Consider the following 23,248-nt stretch of genomic DNA (forward strand, 5'->3'; position numbering starts at 1 on the left):
GAAAAAAGTACACATTCCCCTGAATCATTACCGACAAATGTTATGGGTAATATAATTCCCCCTGCCTTTAGAAAGAGGCAAGTCAAGTGCTCTTTTATTATGCGAAAAAAAGTGAAAATATGTTGAATTTTCTTTTACATTTTCTTTATACTGTTGTACGCATATGACTCACAAGCTGTAGTAGTCTCCTCATCCAGCGGTTCCAACACAAAAATTAAAAAAATTCATAACTTTTGCATCGATTGTCCAATTTTCCTCAAACTTTCACTGATGTGTTCTACTAATATTGTTGCATGTTCTCGATCCTTATGTTTATGAAGGTGAACTTGTCCTTTAAACATAGAGTTTGGAAGGTACGATAAAGTAAATCAACCTTGTAGTCAGTAGTGTCCTACTCCTTATTTCCTTATCTCTTTTCCCTCTCTTTCCCCCCAAATTAAATATGAAGTTGATGTGATATCTAACAAGTAGAAAAGAAAGCAATGATTTTCATACTTTTCATTTGATTGACTGACACAGCTATTGTTTATTGATTTTACTTGTATGTTCTTGTCTTTTCGTGTTTCTAATATACAGATCTCCTCTCCGTCAAAATCATTCTTAGCCAGTCCTGTGTATGTAATGATACTAATTGACGATGGATGGCTTAAGGGACAGAGAGAGGGGAGAGAGGGGAGAGAGGGAGAGAGAGAGATAGATGACTGAACTTGAACTCTATTAGTGAAGTTTGTTAATTACGTGTTTCGTTTCCATTTCTGACCACAGGCATGCACCATTTACATTTTTTCTTTGCTTTTCTGAGATCCTCGGCTATCTTATCACATGTACATATCTATGCATGCCTGTAAAGTTGTTTAATGAATCTCCTGAAATTAATCTTTAATAAAAACCGGGGAAGGTGACAAACTTTTCTGCAGCAGGTGTATAGCGGATGAAATAAAAATGGACTTTAGAGTATCTGCAAACTGATTGGTCAATTGTTTTACATTGATTTGTACTCGTCCACACAGACTGAGCCATGCGACGGGTAAAATCCGAATACATACAGTTTGTAGCCGTGCTTCCAGTAAAATCCGAATGAACGCCTTAATCCTTGTATAATTATGTGTTTTATGTGTACCGGATGCATGATAGGGAAAAGGGTTTCATTAATTTACATAGCCATCTTAAACAGTTTAAAGGTAAAACTCATGCATCCAATTGTCACCGATCCATCTGTCCCGTGCATCATTTTTAATTGTATACATGTATCATTGTTCTGGCAATATTTTACTTTGATTCTGATGTATCAAAAAAGTTGGAATCAAGTTTGATTCATTCTCCATCCTGATGACTGAAGCCAGGATTAACGGTTCCCTGTTCGACCGGTTCTTTCTCCTTTTCTGGGGAATAGATCACGCTGAACTCTGGGGGCGCCCCATTCTTCTCGCCGTTGGCCAATGACCCGCTGTTCTCCGATTTGTCCTCCAGATTACTGTATGACAGAGACAAAATAAACGAACGTCGTAAGAACGATTTTTAGACCATTTCGTAAGATCTCACAAAGAAGGCTGTAAAAACCACGGCTATGTTATGTAATGCACATGTATGTGTGATACAACTGCAGGTCTATTTGCATCTTTTGATAATTTAATAATAATTGCTTTTATTTTCTGTTGTAATTATTCATGTGTAATTACTGTTGTTGATAGAATATCGTATTTTGAAAGAGAATTGTATTTGTGGTTATAGCTATGTACATGCAATAAGGCTCACTTTTTGCATCTGTTTCATGTGAATGATTATTGTATCGTATTGTTTTGTTTTGTTTGTATATTTATATCAAGAAGACGCAAATCACCCTCTAGGCTGCTATGTATTTTCATTTTGATGAAATAAACAAATATCTATCTACTTTTCGTATGTTCGTGGCCTGGTTACAGATTGTCTTGTCCAAGATTTCTTATGACCATACGAACGTCTCAAGAACAACGTATGAACCACGCAATATTTTGGATAGATTTCATAGGTTTGCTAGACCATTCTAGAAGCATCAAATTCTTCAGATGATAGTAAGAACGCCTTCAGTTGTTCACAGAAGGCCCTTACACCGTTCGTAAGAAAGTTTTACCAACGGAGATTCGTACGGCGTTCATACGAACGACTCATAACCTTCATAAGACGTTTGTAAGCTGCTCTTAAAGGAGTGCGTACACAATTCGTGTAATTATTGTTGGGTATTAAGGAGTAAGAAGTCAAACGCTCGAAGTTCTAATTATCTTTCTGTTCATGGTGCTAGACGAGGAAGCATGTCCCGTCAAAGAAAATGCGGGACTATCAACAGTCATGATTTATAACTGTAGACTGTACACGACAGCGTATGCTTGAACCAGACAAAGTAAACACATTCATAAAATTTTCTTACGAATGACTTTAGAATGCCATGATCTGCACGTACAACTTTCTTGCGACAACGAAAAAATCTTAAAATTGCCATAGGTATGACGCAGTGTTACTCAAGGCATTAGTGTCAGATACGTACGAACTCAAGTCCATCTTATAACCGAAAATCACTTCGTCTTTCTCAAAATAGGCTTAAGTTATTCTTACGAATTAATCGGTGTTCGCACGAATTTCTACCAACTTCAACGAAGTCCTGAATTCATACAAAGAGGAGATTTGTACGAACGCAACGTTCGTACCAAAAATTTGTGACTGAGGTTTGAAGTAAAACTTACAGTCCAAAGTTTTCCCCGTCCTCCATGGTCTCGGGTAGCTTCTGGCCGCGAGTCTCCGGGAAGAAGAGGGAGAGCAGTCCCGCTAGGACCGAGGCGCTGCCGTAAATGACCAGCGGGAGTGGAGTCCAGTACTTGTCCAGCGTGAGGATGATCGGGGCGATGATGCCGGCGACGCGAGCAAACATCGAGCACGTCCCCATCGCCGCAGTCCTGATCGGGGGCGGATGTAGTCACGGTAGTATAAATGACGAGAAAATGTACGTGTTTTTTTTTTTTTTTTCATTAGCTTAGATCCGATCAAAATACTCCTTTTATAGGATTATAATGTTGATCATGCTTTTCAGAGTTCACAAAGGACTATTCTGCGACCCATGATTCAATGATAACCATCTATTGATAACACAGTGCATGACATTTTTTTTTTCACTAATTCAGTTACGTCTAAAGATAATGTTAATATTTCTATATTGCACATTCAGAAAAGAAAAGCGTATTGAGATAGATTTGTAACAGGATTCCCCTTTACGGGACGGACGAATGAATGCAATATGGAAAATTAACCGTCAATATACAATTACAAAGTATTTTTGTTGTTTTTTTTTTCTCCGCCAAACTTTTGAAACAGAGTACAACAATGTACATAATTATGTAGTTACGTCATATAGCTACCTACAAAAGGAGAGAAGTAAAGAATACAGAAGAAAAAGACCCGCCCGTCCACCTATCAAAACTGCATGCTCCATTCACTTGGAACTCTCTTTAATAATGATTATTGTGTGGTTTTACAAACCCTGCTACTAAACGAATTCACAATTTGCAGTTGAAAATGACAAAAAGAAGATATAATAATGCTTATGAACGGAATGTAATGATCTATACCTCTATTATGAAATTAAACAAGGAAGAAGTAAATTGTAATGTTTTTACCAAATCTTCGTCATTTTAACGGCTTTTCTTTTATAATTACTCTAAAACGGCCGAATTCCACACGCCACTTTTGATATGATAAGGTACCCAATATCATTACATTTTGACGCATTTGTCTTGAGTTTGCTTACCTGATCTCTGTAGGGTACAACTCCACAGTGTACAGGTAGAGTATGGCGAACGAGGCTGAAATGCCGAACTTGCCTATCATAGCAACAGTGGTCAGGGCAGCTCCAGGGGCTGTTGATAACAAAGCATGTTCTAATTGTTAATATCATTTGTTTTTCAAATTTATGAAGTTCTTCCGTCGTGATGTTTTCATTGCAACTGATTGACAAATTGCCCTACATCGACGTAAATAAGCACTGAATTGATCAGTGTTTTAGTAGTAGCCATGATAAAAATATCATGGGCGTACATACTCGAGCAGGATTCGAACCCACGACCTCCTGATCACCGGACAGGCGTCATCTCCACTAGACCACCGAGCTTTCGCCCGACAGCAAGTGTTGGTTCTAATCCTTATAGCATGCAGCGGGTACTGCTTTTGTTATTCAAATTTATGAAGTTCTTCCGTCGTGATGTTTTCATTGCAACTGATTGACAAATTGCCCTACATCGACGTAAATAAGCACTGAATTGATCAGTGTTTTAGTAGTAGCCATGATAAAAAACCATGGGCGTACATACTCGAGCAGGATTCGAACCCACGACCTCCTGATCACCGGACAGGCGTCATCTCCACTAGACCACCGAGCTTTCGCCCGACAGCAAGTGTTGGTTCTAATCCTTATAGCATGCAGCGGGTACTGCTTTTGTTATTTAAATTTATGAAGTTCTTCCGTCGTGATGTTTTCATTGCAACTGATTGACAAATTGCCCTACATCGACGTAAATAAGCACTGAATTGATCAGTGTTTTAGTAGTAGCCATGATAAAAAATCATGGGCGTACATACTCGAGCAGGATTCGAACCCACGACCTCCTGATCACCGGACAGGCGTCATCTCCACTAGACCACCGAGCTTTCGCCCGACAGCAAGTGTTGGTTCTAATCCTTATAGCATGCAGCGGGTACTGCTTTTGTTATTCAAATTTATGAAGTTCTTCCGTCGTGATGTTTTCATTGCAACTGATTGACAAATTGCCCTACATCGACGTAAATAAGCACTGAATTGATCAGTGTTTTAGTAGTAGCCATGATAAAAAATCATGGGCGTACATACTCGAGCAGGATTCGAACCCACGACCTCCTGATCACCGGACAGGCGTCATCTCCACTAGACCACCGAGCTTTCGCCCGACAGCAAGTGTTGGTTCTAATCCTTATAGCATGCAGCGGGTACTGCTTTTGTTATTTAAATTTATGAAGTTCTTCCGTCGTGATGTTTTCATTGCAACTGATTGACAAATTGCGCTACATCGACGTAAATAAGCACTGAATTGATCAGTGTTTTAGTAGTAGCCATGATAAAAAATCATGGGCGTACATACTCGAGCAGGATTCGAACCCACGACCTCCTGATCACCGGACAGGCGTCATCTCCACTAGACCACCGAGCTTTCGCCCGACAGCAAGTGTTGGTTCTAATCCTTATAGCATGCAGCGGGTACTGCTTTTGTTATTCAAATTTATGAAGTTCTTCCGTCGTGATGTTTTCATTGCAACTGATTGACAAATTGCCCTACATCGACGTAAATAAGCACTGAATTGATCAGTGTTTTAGTAGTAGCCATGATAAAAAATCATGGGCGTACATACTCGAGCAGGATTCGAACCCACGACCTCCTGATCACCGGACAGGATTAGAACCAACACTTGCTGTCGGGCGAAAGCTCGGTGGTCTAGTGGAGATGACGCCTATCCGGTGATCAGGAGGTCGTGGGTTCGAATCCTGCTCGAGTATGTACGCCCATGATTTTTTATCATGGCTACTACTAAAACACTGATCAATTCAGTGCTTATTTACGTCGATGTAGGGCAATTTGTCAATCAGTTGCAATGAAAACATCACGACGGAAGAACTTCATAAATTTGAATAACAAAAGCAGTACCCGCTGCATGCTATAAGGATTAGAACCAACACTTGCTGTCGGGCGAAAGCTCGGTGGTCTAGTGGAGATGACGCCTGTCCGGTGATCAGGAGGTCGTGGGTTCGAATCCTGCTCGAGTATGTACGCCCATGATTTTTTATCATGGCTACTACTAAAACACTGATCAATTCAGTGCTTATTTACGTCGATGTAGGGCAATTTGTCAGTCAGTTGCAATCATTTGTTTGTTTGTCCGTTTGTTCATTTCCATCTGCAGATGAGAAGATGGCTGGATAGCCCATATTCAGCTACGCTAAGCTGGTCTTTCATGGGGTCCAGTTGGATGTGAGGATGTGAGGATGTGAGGTGGGTTAAACACCCTGCTCTTTGCGATGAATGAATGAAGCGGGATCTCTTACGTGTATGCGTCATGACTCTTTCATACACTTGACATCCATTTTATGTCCTATCCGTGGGACAGAGTGTTTTGCCTCTTGCTAGGGGGACGGTATGATTACACACAACATTGCTCTGTCAAGACGCGGGTTCGAACCCGGGTCCTTAGGTTCGTGAGGCAGACGCGCTACCGACTGAGCCAACTCACCGTCCTTGCTAATAAAGTCTGCAATTGAATATTTTGTTTTTAATTTGTGTTGTTGAATAGATATAATTTGGTATTTTCTGTAGAAAACAACGAAACACATTATGTGACCCTGCATCACAAAACCAACAAAAAGTCGCCAGGCATGGATTTTTAGTTAAGGGCATAATATTCTTAAAGAGCAGACTCTAAGCTTTGAAATGATGTTTAACTCAATTGAAATGGATTCCCCTAAACTATCCAAATATTACTCTGGAAAAATGTGAAGTGAGAAAAGAGGCGCTGAAGTACAGGGTCTATTCAAGCGCTTAATCTTTACTAAGCCGAGCTAGCTGTGCAATGAAAGGGACAAAACACAGGGTGTAAACCACCAGAGCAACAACAATGAAGGGATTACCAGATTAAGCGAAAATTAACTCTTTATGTGCCACGTTCGCGCGTCCGACTCAGTCGACGGCATATTCTGCTCAACAAACAAAGCCGCCAAATCGATCGATAAATCGCTAATCACTGCTAATCCCGCGGCATAATGAAGGCGTTTCTCGTGCTTTTGTTCCTCTCATACACGGCTTGCATTCTATGAGGTGATTAACTATCAAGCGGTGTTCCCAACTAGATTTGCTGGTACATTCTAAGTTTCTGTCACGGTTTTATGTGCAAAAGTCATGCCTTTACAGTAATGTAGCAACTGGTCATTTAAAAGAAAAATTGAAAATATATTCGTCATACAATTTATATTGACACAAAGCTTGGCGTTCCTCATTAATTTTGCCTGCTTTTATGCCCATCTTAACATATTTTGTAGAAGTTATACACATTGGAAAAACAGAATTCTTTCTCAAAGCATGACTACCTTCCTGTCTCAGAATAACGTGGCACACAGGAGGTTTCCACCATGGCACATAAAGAGTTAAGAATGTTCTATTAACATATTCTGTCTGTAATTCATGCCAACGTTCAAAGCAGTAGAGTTATCCTTTTAAAAGTTATTAGACTTGAAAGTGAAGAGTGTGTAAAGCATTTCAAGAAATGAAAAGGGAACTCTAAGACATACCTGATCTTTCTGGACTCCCCCATAAAAGGGTTGTAGAAAAACTGCTGAAAACACACTTTCTCATCAATGTTATGATCTCAAATCAACGAATAATGTAGAAAAAGGATAGTTCTTTTAGAACATATGGAAAAAAAAACAATATTGACTCGGTTGACCAATTTCACCTCTTTTTAGACTCCACGTAAAACAAGGGCGACTTTTTGTTCGTTTTGTGATGCACGGTCACATATGTAAATATGTACATTGTGACAACATTACGGAAACAATATTTCATTTCATGAATAACGAAAAAAGAGATGATGATGATTGATTAAGACAGAGTTGAAAATGGATTCTCGCTTCGGGAAACATGCTATTGTGAAGGTTCATGATACAAGGACAATTCAGTTTGCTTTGAACTGGTCGAAATCGTTTGAATTGCTCCCATCGACTTACGAATAAAGGTTGTACACAGACAGGCGACGCCACCAAGCAACAGACAGCCAAACATACTGAGCCGTCGACCGATGAGCTCAATGATGAACACGGAGAGCAGGTAGGCCGGGATCTCGACCGCGCCCGACACGGCAAAGGCCACGTAGTCGTCGACGCCCAGATTGGACGTGTTCAGAGAGAGCCCGTGGTAGACCATGACGTTGACCATCCTTCCAAGGATTGAGAACCAAAAGCACAAAGAGGACAATAACAACAGCAACCGCTTCCCGATCGTTGTGACAGAGCCACGATATCCCGTGTTTCAGGTTTGTTTGTTTTTTTAATTACACACTCAGACGTTACGTTCACCGCTAATAAATATTGCTAAATAATTAGTTAGCCTCAGAAATATATATAAAGATCTGGAATGGAAACAACTTGTTGACACTGTAAGAGGGCTAAACTGTATAGCACCATTAACATCATCATCGGATTAAAAAAAACAGTTGCTTTTGATAATCAAGACAAACCGCCCGTTTACAGAGTCCAGACTTGGCAGAAAGAAAATTGTTTGTGTAATAGCAATGACTTAAAGACATCACGAAATAATAAAGTGGATAATCGTAATGTCAACCTTCTTATTTAATCTTGTATAAATAATTCGTATACCACACAATGAAAGTATTATATTGACACTGTCCCATCATCCTCGTTGTTATATTATCATATCTTTATGGTTGGATGTTTTCAGTTTTACACGAACCCTGCCGTTAAATAATTTGCCCCAGGGAATACAATAATCATTACGATGTTAATTTCGTCATCTTTGAATAAGAAATGAAGATATCCACCTTTACATAACCATTATTTTTTCTTAATATTGTTTTCCTTCCAGTTTATCACATAATTTATTTTCATCGCATTCTTATCCATTGATTTTGGCATAAAACTAAAGCTTCAAAAAATCATAACTTCTAAAAAGATCTTCCTATTTTCCATAAGGTTAACAGACAAGTCTCATAAACGTGTCTGCATTTTGAATTCACATCTCTATCTAGGGTAAATTCTTATTTGACCCTTTTCTGTGACAGGGACTTTGGACAGAGTGGGCAACGCAATACCGGTGCAAATTGACACTAAGTCACACAAAAGTTTAAACAGGAGTTTGAAAAACAAATACACACACACACACACACACACACACACACACACACACACAACACTGCAGTTGATCAACGGTGTAAATTATAAAATGGGAAAGCACATACCAGTTAAAGATGATATTCACAGAGCGGAGACGCATTCGTGGGGTACGGAAGATGTCAAGACCTGTTTTACGCCGACCTTTGGTGGCGCTCTCCTGTTTGTTAAATCCATCGATTTTGGAGTCCAAAAAAAGAAATAAGATTGTCGGATCAGCATTATATGCCCAATAAATACTTATGATGATATGATGGATCCATTCATGACTGTCTATGTCTTCATCTCTCTCTTTTTTTTTTTATTTATTCATCTATCCATGCCAACAGTCCTCCGTTTCGCCTTTTGGTGATCCTTGTGGTCTTGTGATATCATCATTTTTGTTAGTCAACTTGTGTTGATAGCACTGACTCTTATGACCTGCGTGATTAATGTTATTGTTTCCATGCCTCATCATAAAAAAAACCAACGCTATGATAATATCTTGCTTCAGTTTTATGTTGATTCGTGATGCCTGTTATCAGTGCGTCTATATATACATCTGCCTATACGTCTGCGATTGAATTTCCAATCAGTACCAATAGTAGGAGAAGAGATTATTACATGTAGTGGATGACCATCTGGACAAAAGCTAAGTAGTCTTTTTTTGTGATGTATCCATCTATTACCGAACATATCAAGTTGATATTTCCGGTGACAGGACATTTGCTATTGCAACTACCCCAGTCTTATTTTCTCCAATCACTTAGGGTTAGGGTTGTGATTGTGTGGGTAGAATTTGTGGCGTGCAGGCTTTTCATGGGAGCAATAATTGCCGCAGAAGCAAATGCCATGGAACCATACTCCCAAATCTTTATTCACATGGTGTCATACTGTTCGTCTTCCCATTCATCAATTCTGGCATTCCTACCATTTCCTTGACGAACTCGCCACTGAGGATGGGGCCCGACGGGGATTTGTCGTTCGACTCGGCAACCTTACGCAATGCTTTCTCCGCCTCCTCGTACTTCCCCTGCGAAATCTGCCATCTCATAGATTCGGGCAGGAAGCTGTTAAAATGTGTATTACAGAAAAAAAAAAACAAAGTGAGGAATCAATTAAAAAGAATTAATCAGTGAAGTTGACGAGAAAGTTAGGGTAAACTAGGAAGAAATTAAACACAGAGAGAGAGAGAGAGAGAGAGAGAGAGAGAGAGAAAGAGAACAGGACGTAAATGAAGTTTGTATTTTAGGATGAGATACAGGTGGAGAGAGGAGAGAGAGAGAACACTAAGTGTAATGATTATGTACCTGAATGAGGGAGAGAGAGATAGAGAGAGAGAGAGTGAGAGAGATAAGAAAGAGAGGGAAAGACCCTCATGACCATAATTTGAATAGTAATAATCTATGAGAAATAGGTAGGAATATCTGACAACAAGTAGCAATATGAACATAGCAATTTGTTTCTTTCCTCTCTCTCTCTCTCTCTCTCTCTCTCTCCCTCCAGCCTCTCTGGATTGATTCATTTAAACATTTGTATTCTTGGAAGATATTGCATTTGTTTGAAAAATGATGAAAAAAACATTGTGATCAATAAAATGGGGTTACATCAAATTAGAGGGGTATTTAACAATACGAACATCATCTTTAGTAACCCCCGATTGCATTGAGATGTAATCATTTAAAAATGTCTCTTTGCGTTTGTGAACTTGGGCAGTGGATCATGAGGGACCGTTAGGGTATGTTTTGAATTTGTTTCTGTTTGTTTGTTTTTTTTTTACTTTGTTGATTATGGGGGTTGAGGAGGGCTTATATAGTGGTACAGATGCATCACTTTTTAACGAATTTAATCGATGTGTGAGGAAGGATTGTCTACCAAACATACCTAAGTCTGTAAATAGTGAAAAATATCATTTATAGGGATGCTGTATTGTAAGTATTGACGGAACAGCTAGGCCTGGGATGAGTCCAAAGAGGTACATCTTTGTAGCTCACTGCCCCCCCCCCCTCACACACACACGCAGGCACACAAACAAAGAGTAAATACTACAACATAGTCTTCTAGCTTGACTCACAGTCTTGAGAGGAATGACTTACAACATCAGAACTAAGAAGGCGACCGTCGGGGCGGTAGCCACTAGCTCCAGGGTCTTCCAGTAGCGGAGGAGGTAGGCGAGCAGGGCCAGTAGCATGTAACCGAGGGCGAAAGGGATGACGACCACGATCCCGACCACGTTGCGTTTGGAAGGACCCACAAACTCGGTTCCTGTGGTATCAGAGAGGTCAGTGAGTTTAATAATCCAGTGTCTTCAGGATTCTGAATTTCCCACGGATTGTGTATTCCCGTTGCCAATGGGATAAGTTTTATGAGGCACTCATGCAGTAGATACACTGCGTATCGCAGTGGAAAATGGACTCTACGACAATTTGTGAATGCTTTCAACAACAACAAAAATGTAAATACACCTAAAATGAGTAAATGCAGCAATATATCAATAGAACACATAATGCGTAAATTTGCACAATCCTTCCAAATGTTATAAATTGTTGCGTCTCTTATCTCTGGATGAGTAGTAAGACAACAACCGTTTGTGACGTCACAGCAGAAATACAATAAAACGCAAATGATACATAAAAGTCAACATGATATCGAAGTGAATGAGCACCGAAGTAATCAGAATCAATCAGTAAACCAAATTTAAAAAAAAAAATATTGGCATATATACATACTGGGGCAGGATTCGAACCTATACGATTACCGGAAAGGCGTTTTATCCACTCGACCACAACAGCCAGTGGTGATTCTAATCCACTTAGCACGCAGCAGGTACTGCGTATATTCAGATTAAGGATTTGTCTTGTAACTGATTGACAAATTGATATACATCGATGGTATGCAATGTTAGCGGATAAAATAACTATCTGGTGATAGTATATGTGTGCTTATATATTTTTCTATTAATTCGGTGATTGTTTACGTGACTTGATTCAGGGACACTGTGATTTATAGTCTGAAGTCTTATCCACTGCGCCGCGAGGGCTCCTCGATTACACAACATTCAAACTTTCAAGCCTTGGTGACAAGATTCTCTAAAATGATTTCATAGTATATTCCATGGGATGTAGGCCCTATATTTACTCTTTTGAGTAAACTACAGTTCCGAAGACTCTGCAGCAGTATTCGACGTGTAGACGAGCTTACCATGCCCCTTTTCATCACGAAGTACCTTATAGGTAGTGTAAGCATTAGTCTCTAGAAATTGACTCTCACCAAGCACGAATGTTATGATGTAAATGCTGATGCCAGCGGCGCCTTGGAAGAACCTCATAACCGCGTAGACTGGCCACGTCGGCGAGAACGCCAAAGCCACACCGGCTATCAGCCTCAGCACCAAACACGCCATCAACGTCCACCATCGGCCAACGCTGTAAAAACAACAACAACAACGTAAAACCTATTATCATAAAATGAACCGTCATCTGTAACTTTAACATGATCTCATTCTTACGATGAAGGTTTTTGCGTTTCCACATAATTTGATTTTTGTTCTTTTATGATTTTCTTTATAAAGTTTAGTCATCAGATCAAACAAGACTTCTTTAGGTAATTTAACCAGAATCTTGTTTATGAAGTGTTAACAAAAGTAACAAGTATTGCTATTGTGCTTTGTTATATTGGCACAGTGAGATTCTTCTTTTGATTACCGAAAATAGAGCTATTCCATCATGTGAATGTGTATAAACATCAAATGCATTTCTATACACTTTAGAATACATGCAGTTTGCACGTGATATGCCTTTTTCAAAAATGTTCTCAAATTCACAGATATTTTGTCTTTCTCTACGGACATAATAATACTGCTTTTCGTCTCTACTATTATGTCAAAATACATTCAAATAGTGAACTGCCTCCAAAGAAAAAAAAATCAAAGAAACAAACTAATAAACTCACACTCACAACAACTACTCGCTTTGTATTCAATTGCATTCATTTGGATGAATGCAATTGACACAAACTAAATGGCTGCTAGAATTTGATATTAGGGAGCTTTAGATTATGACGCGCGGACGTTTGAGACGACGAGTGCGCTGGACGTTCTCCTCTCCACTGCGTCGTGCTGAAAAGTAGCTTTAGATTACGCTGGGACGCAACGTATAAAGAATAAAATCGCGCCCCCATATGATCGGTGCATGAAGTAGCTCTCTACGTTGCAAACTGTGCGGACGTAAAAATAGCCCACAGTACGTGTAGTGAAAAACTCAGGCGACGCAAGCTAAAAATAGATCGACTTGACGCGCGCTTGACGCGCGCGTTTCTTTTCCCTCTGAACGTCCGCGCGTCTAAAATCTAAAGCTCCCTATTAATGAAATGAATACTCTCTAAAAAAAAATCGAGTGAAAATATTCACTCTTAAAAGAGTGAATACAAAAAAGAGTGAATTTCGAGTGAAGTTAGAGTGAATTTTGAGTGAAAATATTCATTTTCACTCATTTTGGAGTGACGTCAGGGATCACTCCAAAATCTTCGAGTGATTCCTGACGTCACTCCAAAATGAGTGAAAATGAGCATTTTCACTCAAAATTCACTCCAGTTTCACTCGAAATTCACTCTTTTTTGCATTCACTCTTTTATGAGTGGAAATTTTCACTCGATTTTTTTTAGAGAGTACACTGATGAACATGACTCTACCTCTCCACCCCACGTCCCCACCTGTCTACCCCATTACATCGGAATCGCTGTGTTATCTAATTGCCTGTTGCTGTTTTAATTTTCTTCTTTTTTTTCTCTCTCTATTTGCTTACGGTAAGCGCTCTTCTGTTTTTTTGTTTTCTTTAAAAAAAACAAATAACAAAGTAAAAACAATACAAACAACATAGTAAATACAATTAAAAAAAGTAGTTGTTATGGATGCCTTGATGGTTATACAGAAACCTTAAACAAAAAGGCTTCGGCCTACATTTGCACTATGTAGAATATCACTGAACCATCCAGTTGACCTGAGGAAGGGGAAGTGTATTCGATTTTTTTTTTTTTTTTTTTTTAGTTTTTAGTTTTAACGACGTTCTCTCACGCAAGGGACAGCAGCTAATCAATGGCTATGTCAACATGTTTTGTTGCATTGTCGAAAAGAAACAAAACATCTCATGAAAGCACGGAAATACGCGTAGACTGCTAAAATATCAGACGGGCTGCAGTTCAATGGACACCGCGATGAGGAAAAAAGCAGGAAATTTCTTTCATGTTCTCAATAAAGAAAAAGCCATTGGGAATGGCAATTATTGCGCTCGAAGAGCAACTGAATCTATGATACCGAACAGAAAAACAATAATGCTTAATCACTGAATCAGCTGTGACTAATAGAAGACGCAAGTTTGCTAGAAATTGTTTGAAGGAGAAAGACTCAATTTCAATTTTCAATTTCAATTTATTTTCATATTTCTCGATGAAAAAAAAATACATCAAATATAACAAAATTAAATGAAATACATGATATCCAGCTATGAGACATACATAGAATATAGCAAATAAATAAAACATAGTGGTCGATCTATAAAGGTTGGAATCTGTAAATGAATGCTAAAGAAATATGAAGGAACCTACTTAAAGGCGATCTTGTTGATCGTAGGTTCCAGTTAAAATCGAGTTAAAGATTAAGATGAGGAGCACGGGTACAACAATGACCGAAACATAGAGAAAAACAAAATAAAAAGTACAACTATACAGTTATGATACAGCAAATCCTTCTCTAATGCAGGTTTGGGGTCGGGTAAGCCACATGCTGTAGGCGGATGAACCATTGTCGTTCTGGCAATAATAATAATAATAATAATACGGGTGAAAACATCACGAACAAGGTAAGCGGAGATCTATAATGTGCACCACTTCTGCAGCGAACAGTGGACTTTTCACAGGTCTGCTGCAGAGCCACGCGCCTCAACTCCAGCTCAGCCTCACATAGTCTGAACCCTTTTCACTCATGGACATTAGATGACGATACATGCGAGGAGAGCAATACCCACACTGAGTATAAAAAGATACTCCCGAAGGAGATCAGTTGGGGCGCAACCCTTGAAAATTATTATTACGTCCGCCGAGGGAGGATTTTACACCGTTGGTTTGTTCGTTCGTTCGTTCGTTCGTTCGTTAGTTAGTTTGTCCGTGTGCAAAATAACTCAAAACGTAGTTACCGGATTTGGATGAAACTTGCAAGAAAGGTTGAGAATGACACAAGTAAAAAACGATTAACTTTTGGTAGTGACCCAAGAATTTTCGGGGAATTTATGAAGGATTTTTTATATTTTGGCAGGTAGGGTCAATATCCGGGTTCACATGTACATCAATTAGCGGGATACAAATCTCGAGATTTGCATCGCGATCGTCATCCCGAGTTTTTTGCACGTGTGGACAGAAAAAACCCGAAAATTAGCGGGATAAGCATCGCGATGCTAATCCCAAGGAATCTTGCGCTAGTTCGTCAATTAGCGGGATAATTGGCACCGCGCTGGTATGTGTGAATGGTCGGGATTAGAATCTCGAGTTTTTATATCCCATCATGCAATGCGCACATCACAACAGCGAGGCAGGCCTGCTCCTCTGCGAAGAGCTCCTTCACCTCTTTGGAGCACAACAACAACAGCGCGCGAACCACACAACTGACCAGTAAAAGACAATGGACAAGGGTAAGTGCGCGCAGGCAGTGATAGAGAAGGGCGCTGTGTGACCCAGTTTGCAGGCTTTGCTGTTGTCTCTATCGGCAATTAGCGGGATAATTCGGTACGTGATGTGGACGCTCGCCAAATTAGCGGAATACCGATCGCGATCGCTATCCCGCTAATTTGGTACGTGTGGACGCTCGCAAAAAAACTCGGGATGTGCATCGCGATCGTCATCCCGCTATTTTGTACGTGTGAACCGTGGTGTGAACCCGGCTAATGAAATTGGGAGTTCAGGCTGCGCGTATTCGAGGTTTCCATGCGCTATCCTCTAGTTTCTGCTGGGGCGAGGCGCGCCGCGCATCTGAAGGTTTATGACGTAACAAAGACATCTATAATAATTTGGGAAATCGGGACGATTTTTCAGTGGATGGAGATCACTGATCTCTATGGAAGAGCAAGATCACGGTGGAAAGTAGCTGCTTGGCGGAGGTCTGAGGTCTCAGAGTGCTTCTCTAGTTGTTATTATCATCATCTTCTTCATCATCACCACCATCATCATTTACCGGGTCATGCAATCAAACGGTTTGCGCCATCTCTCGGCGTGTTGCGAAAGGGGAATATTGTTCCAAAGATGATAATAAGATTGGGGAACTGTACCCCAGATTACTCACATATCTGCCAGAGATCCGAATACGATCGAGCCCACCAGGTAGCCACCGTAAAATACGGATTGGGAAATGTCGGTGAGGTCTTCATCTCCACAAACGAGGTCAAACTAGAATTAATGTTAGAAAATGAACACATTAAAAGGGTACATAAATTAAGAGACAGTGTAGCAACAGAAACACGTTTAAATATTATGCTACTGTGATAGTCACCTCACCGGACAAAGTTGATCATGATGAGTCACTGACTGTGATCAAAGATGATTATGAAATATGATTACCTACGCGAGTTACCCTAGACTCAAAGAATGCAAGACGGAGAATGTCAAGAAACGGGAGGGCAAATCTTGGGGCGGGGGAAGAGGTAAGTTGTGAGATGTGGTCAAAAATGAAAATCAAAGACCTCAAACGAGCCACTAGAAAGGGAGAAGAGATGGGTGGAATAATGCACGAGACTACTGTGCGACCATTGATCACTGGCAATCTTTCTATACATCTCATGTTACCGGTACGACAGAAGAGGTAAAATACAAAACATCGATTTATGTTAAAGTATCAATTGATAGTAATCTCAGTGCGTACGATCTCCAGGTATAACATTTCTATTTCATGTCGAAGGCTGCCAATGACTCAAACATTAATGACGATGAGTCTTTGCTTGATGAGTATAGAACAAGAACACACGAATTAAAAAAAAATATGCTGGTAATTTTCATGGCCGTACCTCAGTGACGATAGACGATTTATATTGTGACCTGTCGTATTCCCAGCCTTGGTCACAGGCGATGACTTCCCCCGGTGCGACGCCGTAATCTTGGGGAAAGAGCCCCGGCGAGAAGTCGACATTCGACACGTTATATTTAAGACACTGCTCGTACACCAGCTCACCGTCGGCGGTGAAATTGAACGGGATGCTGGCGTTCCTCTTGGCGGCGGCACAAGCATCGGGTGTTAAACCTGCGCCACTGCAATCAAAATCGTCCCATTCCGGTACCTGAAAGTGCAGGCAATTGTGGAATTATACATTCAAATGTGCATCATCTGTCTTTCTGTCGTTTCTCATATTTTATTCAATCATGTGCAAGTGTCTCATGTTATAACACAATACATCGAGCTGTGGAATTCAATTCAGTTCGATTCAATCTATTTCACTTTCTTCTTCCACAGAAGATAACTTTAATATACGAAAACTACAAACTATCTTGAGTACATAATGGTTGACTTTTGACAATGACAATTAGAGGTAATCAATGAATCAAGTGTGTGCATACGTAGTCTTAAACCACTTCTTTTAAAGTTACACTATCCGTGCTCTTAGGAAAAGCAAAAAAGGAGGTTTTCTAAAAAGCAAACTTGTATACTGTGAATAACTTGTATAGTCGACTAATATTTATTTCAACATATTTTGACAGGATAACAAGATCAGCAAGTGAATGCTGTTTTACATCAAGGTCCTGTACAATCCAACTATATGAAAACAAAAATCATGTTACATAAATATAAGCATAAAAACCACTACAATTAAACAAGCAATCAGAGCTGAAAGGAGCAATACGTTAAATTGAAATCAGTAGTAACCAGTCTAAGTATAATATAATGAAACAATATGATGCAAAAGAATATATTAAAACAGTGAATAAAATGATGCAAGATTATATACACAATCATACCATTTGGTGTACAAAAGGAATGTAAAAACTCTGCCAGAAAGGACTTGAATCAACAAGCCCACGATCATAAAAAGCAGATAGAAATTCTATGTAAAAATCTACACTAATAAATAAATTACATGCAATCTGGCAGTCATGCCCGTTTAACCTAATCAGTCGAATGCATGTATACCCATAACACACATTCATGGATTCATGCACACATAATTTGCACCAGGCAAGTGTGGGTAACACAGTGTGACAAAAAATAATATGGTACATATTATGTAAAAACAGGGCGTTTGATAAAATCAGTGAAAATACATTTTCTTATATAACAACTTAAAAGCTGACAATGACTTTGATTTCTTTAAAACATTTGGTAGTGAGTTCCATATCTTTCCTCCTGCATATCTAAAACAGCTTTTAAAACACTCTACATTCGGTTTAGGTGGTACCACATTCAAAGAATCAGCTGCTCTTGTGTTAAACCCATGCCTGTCAAAAATCATCTCAATATTATTGCACATTCGTGTGGGGGCAAGTCCATGGATGCATTTATACATGAGCGTTGACAAAAAATAATTCCTTCTATTTTCAAATGCTTGCAAATTCAAAACCTTGATTATGTCATTCCCATTTGCAGTTTCGTAATCAAAATTTGATGTGATAATTCGTGCTGCCCTCTTTTGTAATCGATATAGAATATTTTTATTTTTAGCAGAGCAATTTCCCCAAACGGAGCATGAATAATCAATACACGGTTGAACAACTGCAGTATACAAAAGTTTAAGTGAATCTTTATCCAAAAATTTATTCATTTTTCGTAACATAAATAATTTCATAGAAATAGATTTGGCTAAATTTTGTACGTGTGCATCCCAATGAAGATGGTCGTCTATTATAACACCCAAATACCTAAAATCATGAACCTGTTCAATCCTTTTTCCATCAAGAAAAATGTTCAAACTTTTGGAGCACCGTGAACTTAATAACATTACCTTAGTCTTATCTAAATTAATACTTAATCTGTTTCTCTTGTACCATCTATATATCGAGTTCAGATCATTTTGCAACATTGATGTAACTCTATCAGTATCTTTGTGCGAACAATAAATTACTACATCATCTGCGAATACATTACAGGAACATGAATATACAGATTCGGAAATATCATTAATAAATATGAGGAAAAGTATAGGCCCAAGTACACTCCCTTGTGGTACCCCTGTCGTGATACTTTCAGATGTTGAGAGATGACCATGACAAAAAACATTTTGACTCCTACCAGTTAAATAATCAGAAAACCATTTCAATTGTTTGCCCTTGATGCCATAACATTCCAACTTATGCAATAATAACGTATGATCAATTGAATCGAAACACTTAGAAATATCAAGAAAACATGCTGCAACTACTTCACGATCGTTAAAAGACTCCAACCAATCATCAACAGCTCGATGGAGACAAGTGTTAGTTGAGTGATGGGGCAAGAATGCAGCTTGATCTATGTTAATCAAATCATTTTGCTGAAGATATGCCAATAACTGATCTTTAATCTGCTTTTCAAAAATTTTTGATACATGACAAGCGACAGAAATTGGTCTATAATTTGAAGGATCATTTTTACTTCCTTTGCCCTTGTATATAGGCGTCGTTTTAGCCCTTTTCCATTCAGTGGGAACAATTCCATCAGTCAAACTCTTATTATATATAATACAAAGTGTTTCAGAAATGACAGGAGCAGCTATACATAACAACTTAGAATCAAAACTCAGAATGTCAAGGTTGCTATCTTTACCAAGATTTATGAGAGAATTACGAATGCTATCGACAGAGACACAATCAAAAATAAACTCATAAATACATTCAGAATGATTCCATTGAAAAGTACTTTTACCACCTTCTACTATTTGTTTACCGACATTAACAAAATATTCATTCAATTTATCGGCAGTCAATTCCATCGGAACGTTATCTTCTTTACGTTTTCTACCCGTGACTCTATTCAGTTCTCTCCACACTCTCTTACTGTCATTTTTACATTTATCTAACATAACATTCATATACTTCTTTTTACTACTGCGTCTAAGTTTTGTAATACTGTTTCTGACTCTTTGATATTCCTTCTTAAAAAGAGGTTGGGATTCACATTTTTTCTTTAAATAGTCTCTTTTATAAATCAGCTTTACAATATCTTTTGTGATCCATGGACAACATCTCTGTTTAACTCTTACCCTTTTTAAAGGGGCGTGCATATCACATACTTGTAAAAATATAGTTTTCCATTTTATCCATTTTTCATTAACTCCTTCTGCCTCATCCGTGAAATCATTCATTGAAAAAACTCTCTTAAGATCATCCAAGAACCTAAACTCATCAAACGCATTAAAATCACGGAAAACAATTTCTTTATGTTTCCTATCAGTACTTATCCTCATGTCAACACATGTATATATGAGATAGTGATCGCTGATTGAAATCTTAGCTACATTACAGACAGTATGTTTATGAGGGAAACTGGTAAGTATATGATCTAAACACTTTGATGATTTATCTGTTACCCTCGTCGGCTTGTGAACGATTTGTGTTAACAAAAACAAATTTTCAATCAAATTGATAGGATTATTACACAAATTTTCATCAAACTTATAATCATAATTCAAATCTCCCAAAATCACATTCTCTTTATTTTCATCTGTTATTTTCTCAAGAATATCCAAAAAACAATCAAAATACAACCTATCTGCATTAGGTGGTCTATATACACAACCAACGATTAAATTTTCCATCCTAGTTTGTAACAATTCAATCCATACAGCTTCCAGAGAGTCTGAAAAAAGGTCCTGTCTTATAATAAAAGATAGCGTTTTATGAATGTATATACAAACTCCTCCACCACGTCTTTTTTCTACTCTATCTTTGCGTACAAGTACATAATCATCAATTGATATCAAATCATCACTCATCATAATAGACGTACAGATAAAAGAGTAAAGTATTCGGAATTAAAATAGATTGTTACAAAGTCTATTGGTCAGCAAGCGACCAACAAGTAAGCAACCAGATATTAGAAAATTCCCGTATAATGTAACCAAATTACACATTACCAACAAAAGTTGTGAGAATGGTCAAAGTCGCCGAGCGACCATCCCCTGCACCCCCCCCCCCCTTCATAAACATTTCTCCACCTTTTTTCATCTCGATGATCAAATTCAAATCATTCAAAGTAATATTATTTTCTTCAATATCTATTCACTTTGACAATGCAATAATGTCAAAATTATTGGTCTATTTGAGCAAGGATCGCAATAAATTCTATAAATCCATACACTGCACGACTGATTTATGCGCTACCTGGTGTTGAATTATTTGGAATACCCGGGTAAAGGTTGGTGACCAAGGTAAGCGCTTCCGAGTACACTCAGTTCTAAATTGTGACTGGCGACAACGGTTTCGTGCAAAGCTTAGGAAATGGGCAATGTGATTCAACGAAAAAAAAAAATGAATTTTCGAAATTCCCGACTTTTACCTATATCCGTTATCGCCGGTCACAATTATTTAAGATTACTAGTAGAACACAATTAAACATAAACGCTTCGTCCACTTATCACCAGTTTCTGTGTATGAGCACTGACAGTAAAAGAAAAAAAAAAGAAATAAAAAAGAGGGGGTGGGGAAGACAATCGAAAACCTGGGTAAGGAAAAAAATATTCTCTTTGCCGTGTTTAAACTGTCATGTTTCTTTAGTCGTGTTCCGTGATCAGTGGTGATATCTTCCACCTAGCCCATTTGTCACTTCATGCACTTTATGCATTGTTCGCTTTTTTGTGTGTTTTGTTTGTCTGGTCCTGTCTATCCTGTAAACTCTGTGCTCTTTTGAATTATCATTTTTCTATTCGCAACTTTTTAGTCGATTGTACGAGTTGTCAACAGTATTCAAGCTCTGCGCGTTTTAAAGGGATTGTACGGTACTGGTTGAGGTGAGGATTCAGCTTGTAACGTTTTGCAAGATCTTCAGAGAACACGATGAAATGTTGAAGATCGCACAATTCTAAGGAAAATCAAAAGTTTAGTTGATGAAAATCGGTCTTGAAATGACTGAGACATCCAAAACCGAGGAAAAAACAAAGAGATCCTAATAAAAGTCGTGGCCTGTCAATTTTATTAGGATCACTTTTTGTTGTTGTTGATATCTCTGCCATTTCAGGACCAATCGTCTTCAAATAAACGTTAGTTCCTTTTTGGAATTACATGCTCTTTCGTATTTCATAAAAGGTTTCTCATTATCTCACACATACATACACGCACACACACACGCACACACACACACACACACAAATGTCATACACCTGACGTTAAGTCTCAACCAAAACTGTACTATCCCTTTAATCGACCCTCACTTCTTTCTCTTTTTCCCCCTTCGGGGCAAGAACAATAAAACAAGTTTGATTTCAAATTATGTACACTTGTCTTGTTTCGTTAATTACATCGAATGTTCTATAATAGGGTCAACCATATTGTGTACTCGCGGTCAATGTATGACTTTCTGATAAATGTCATGTTTTGTGGAGGGAGAAGATAAACTAAAACAAAAGGATTAAAGGGATGACACAGTGTTGGTGGAGATGGGAATTTAGCTTTTAACTTAAGAGGAAATCAAAATTTCTATCATGAAAATCGAGTTTGGAATGACTGAAACACCCAAATACAAGGTAAAATAAAGCGATCGGAGTAATATGTGGGTCCCACTCTTTATTAGATTCGCTCTGTTTTCAGTATCTCAGCCATTTCAAAACCAATTTTCATCAAATAAATGTTAAGTTCCCCATGGAATTACATGCTCTTTCATAACTCATAAGAGGTTTCTGTTTATCTCACGAATAAGATTTAATGTTAGAAACCTGAAATTAGGTTCTAAACCAAAAGTTTACAATCCCTTTAGATTGAACTAGGATATCCTGGTTTTGACTCACCGCACACCAGTGGTCCATGGAGGCACTGAGAAAGACAGTGATCATGGAGATCCATGAATTGAAAAAGATGATGATGCAGCAAATCAGGAAGACGCGCCGCTGGTAGGGCCCGAACTCCCCGATGTCCTTCAGGATGTCGTCCAACTTCGGCATGATGTCGATGTCGATCCGACGATGTCTTTGGAGAGTGAGAGTGTTTTGGGCAGTCGGGAATATCGAAGCATTTAATGTTGAGCGTTGGTCGTCCGGCCGTGTTGTGACGCATTCTGCTATCCAGACTGACTTTTTCTTTATACATACGATACGGCTTTCTCTCCCTCTCTCCTTCTGTTTCTTTCTTTCTTTCTCTCTCCCTATCACTCACTCACTCACTCTC

At 38.7% G+C, this 23,248-nt stretch overlaps 1 protein-coding gene across 1 annotated transcript; it reads right to left on the bottom strand.

The window, feature by feature from the left end:
• Positions 1–1,314: 1,314 nt before the first annotated feature.
• On the bottom strand, positions 1,315–23,025 carry LOC139710056 (organic cation transporter protein-like). Its single transcript, XM_071622003.1, has 11 exons — positions 22,873–23,025; positions 16,972–17,241; positions 16,254–16,357; positions 12,197–12,351; positions 11,023–11,191; positions 9,858–9,996; positions 9,016–9,107; positions 7,769–7,977; positions 3,776–3,884; positions 2,718–2,927; positions 1,315–1,474 (listed from the first exon to the last, which is right to left on the bottom strand). Exons 1-11 carry the CDS (start codon positions 23,023–23,025, stop codon positions 1,315–1,317), a joined length of 1,770 nt encoding a protein of 589 aa, XP_071478104.1.
• Between the last annotated feature and the right edge of the window lie 223 nt (positions 23,026–23,248).

The sequence above is a fragment of the Diadema antillarum genome, unplaced genomic scaffold (genome assembly GCF_040938485.1).
Source record: "Diadema antillarum isolate AM-2024a unplaced genomic scaffold, OU_Dant_1.0 seq00001495_RagTag, whole genome shotgun sequence".
Classification (NCBI taxonomy): Eukaryota; Metazoa; Echinodermata; class Echinoidea; order Diadematoida; family Diadematidae; genus Diadema; species Diadema antillarum.

Bases quoted from the DNA above. Each gene is read 5' to 3' on its own strand.
- LOC139710056 (XM_071622003.1), bottom strand. From the start codon at position 23,025: ATGCCGAAGTTGGACGACATCCTGAAGGACATCGGGGAGTTCGGGCCC. The intron at 17,242-22,872 runs GTGAGTCAAAAC...CTGCACTTTCAG, and splicing joins CCATGGACCACTGGTGTGCG to GTACCGGAATGGGACGATTT. The intron at 12,352-16,253 runs GTGAGTAATCTG...TTGTTTTTACAG, and splicing joins TTCGGATCTCTGGCAGATAT to CGTTGGCCGATGGTGGACGT.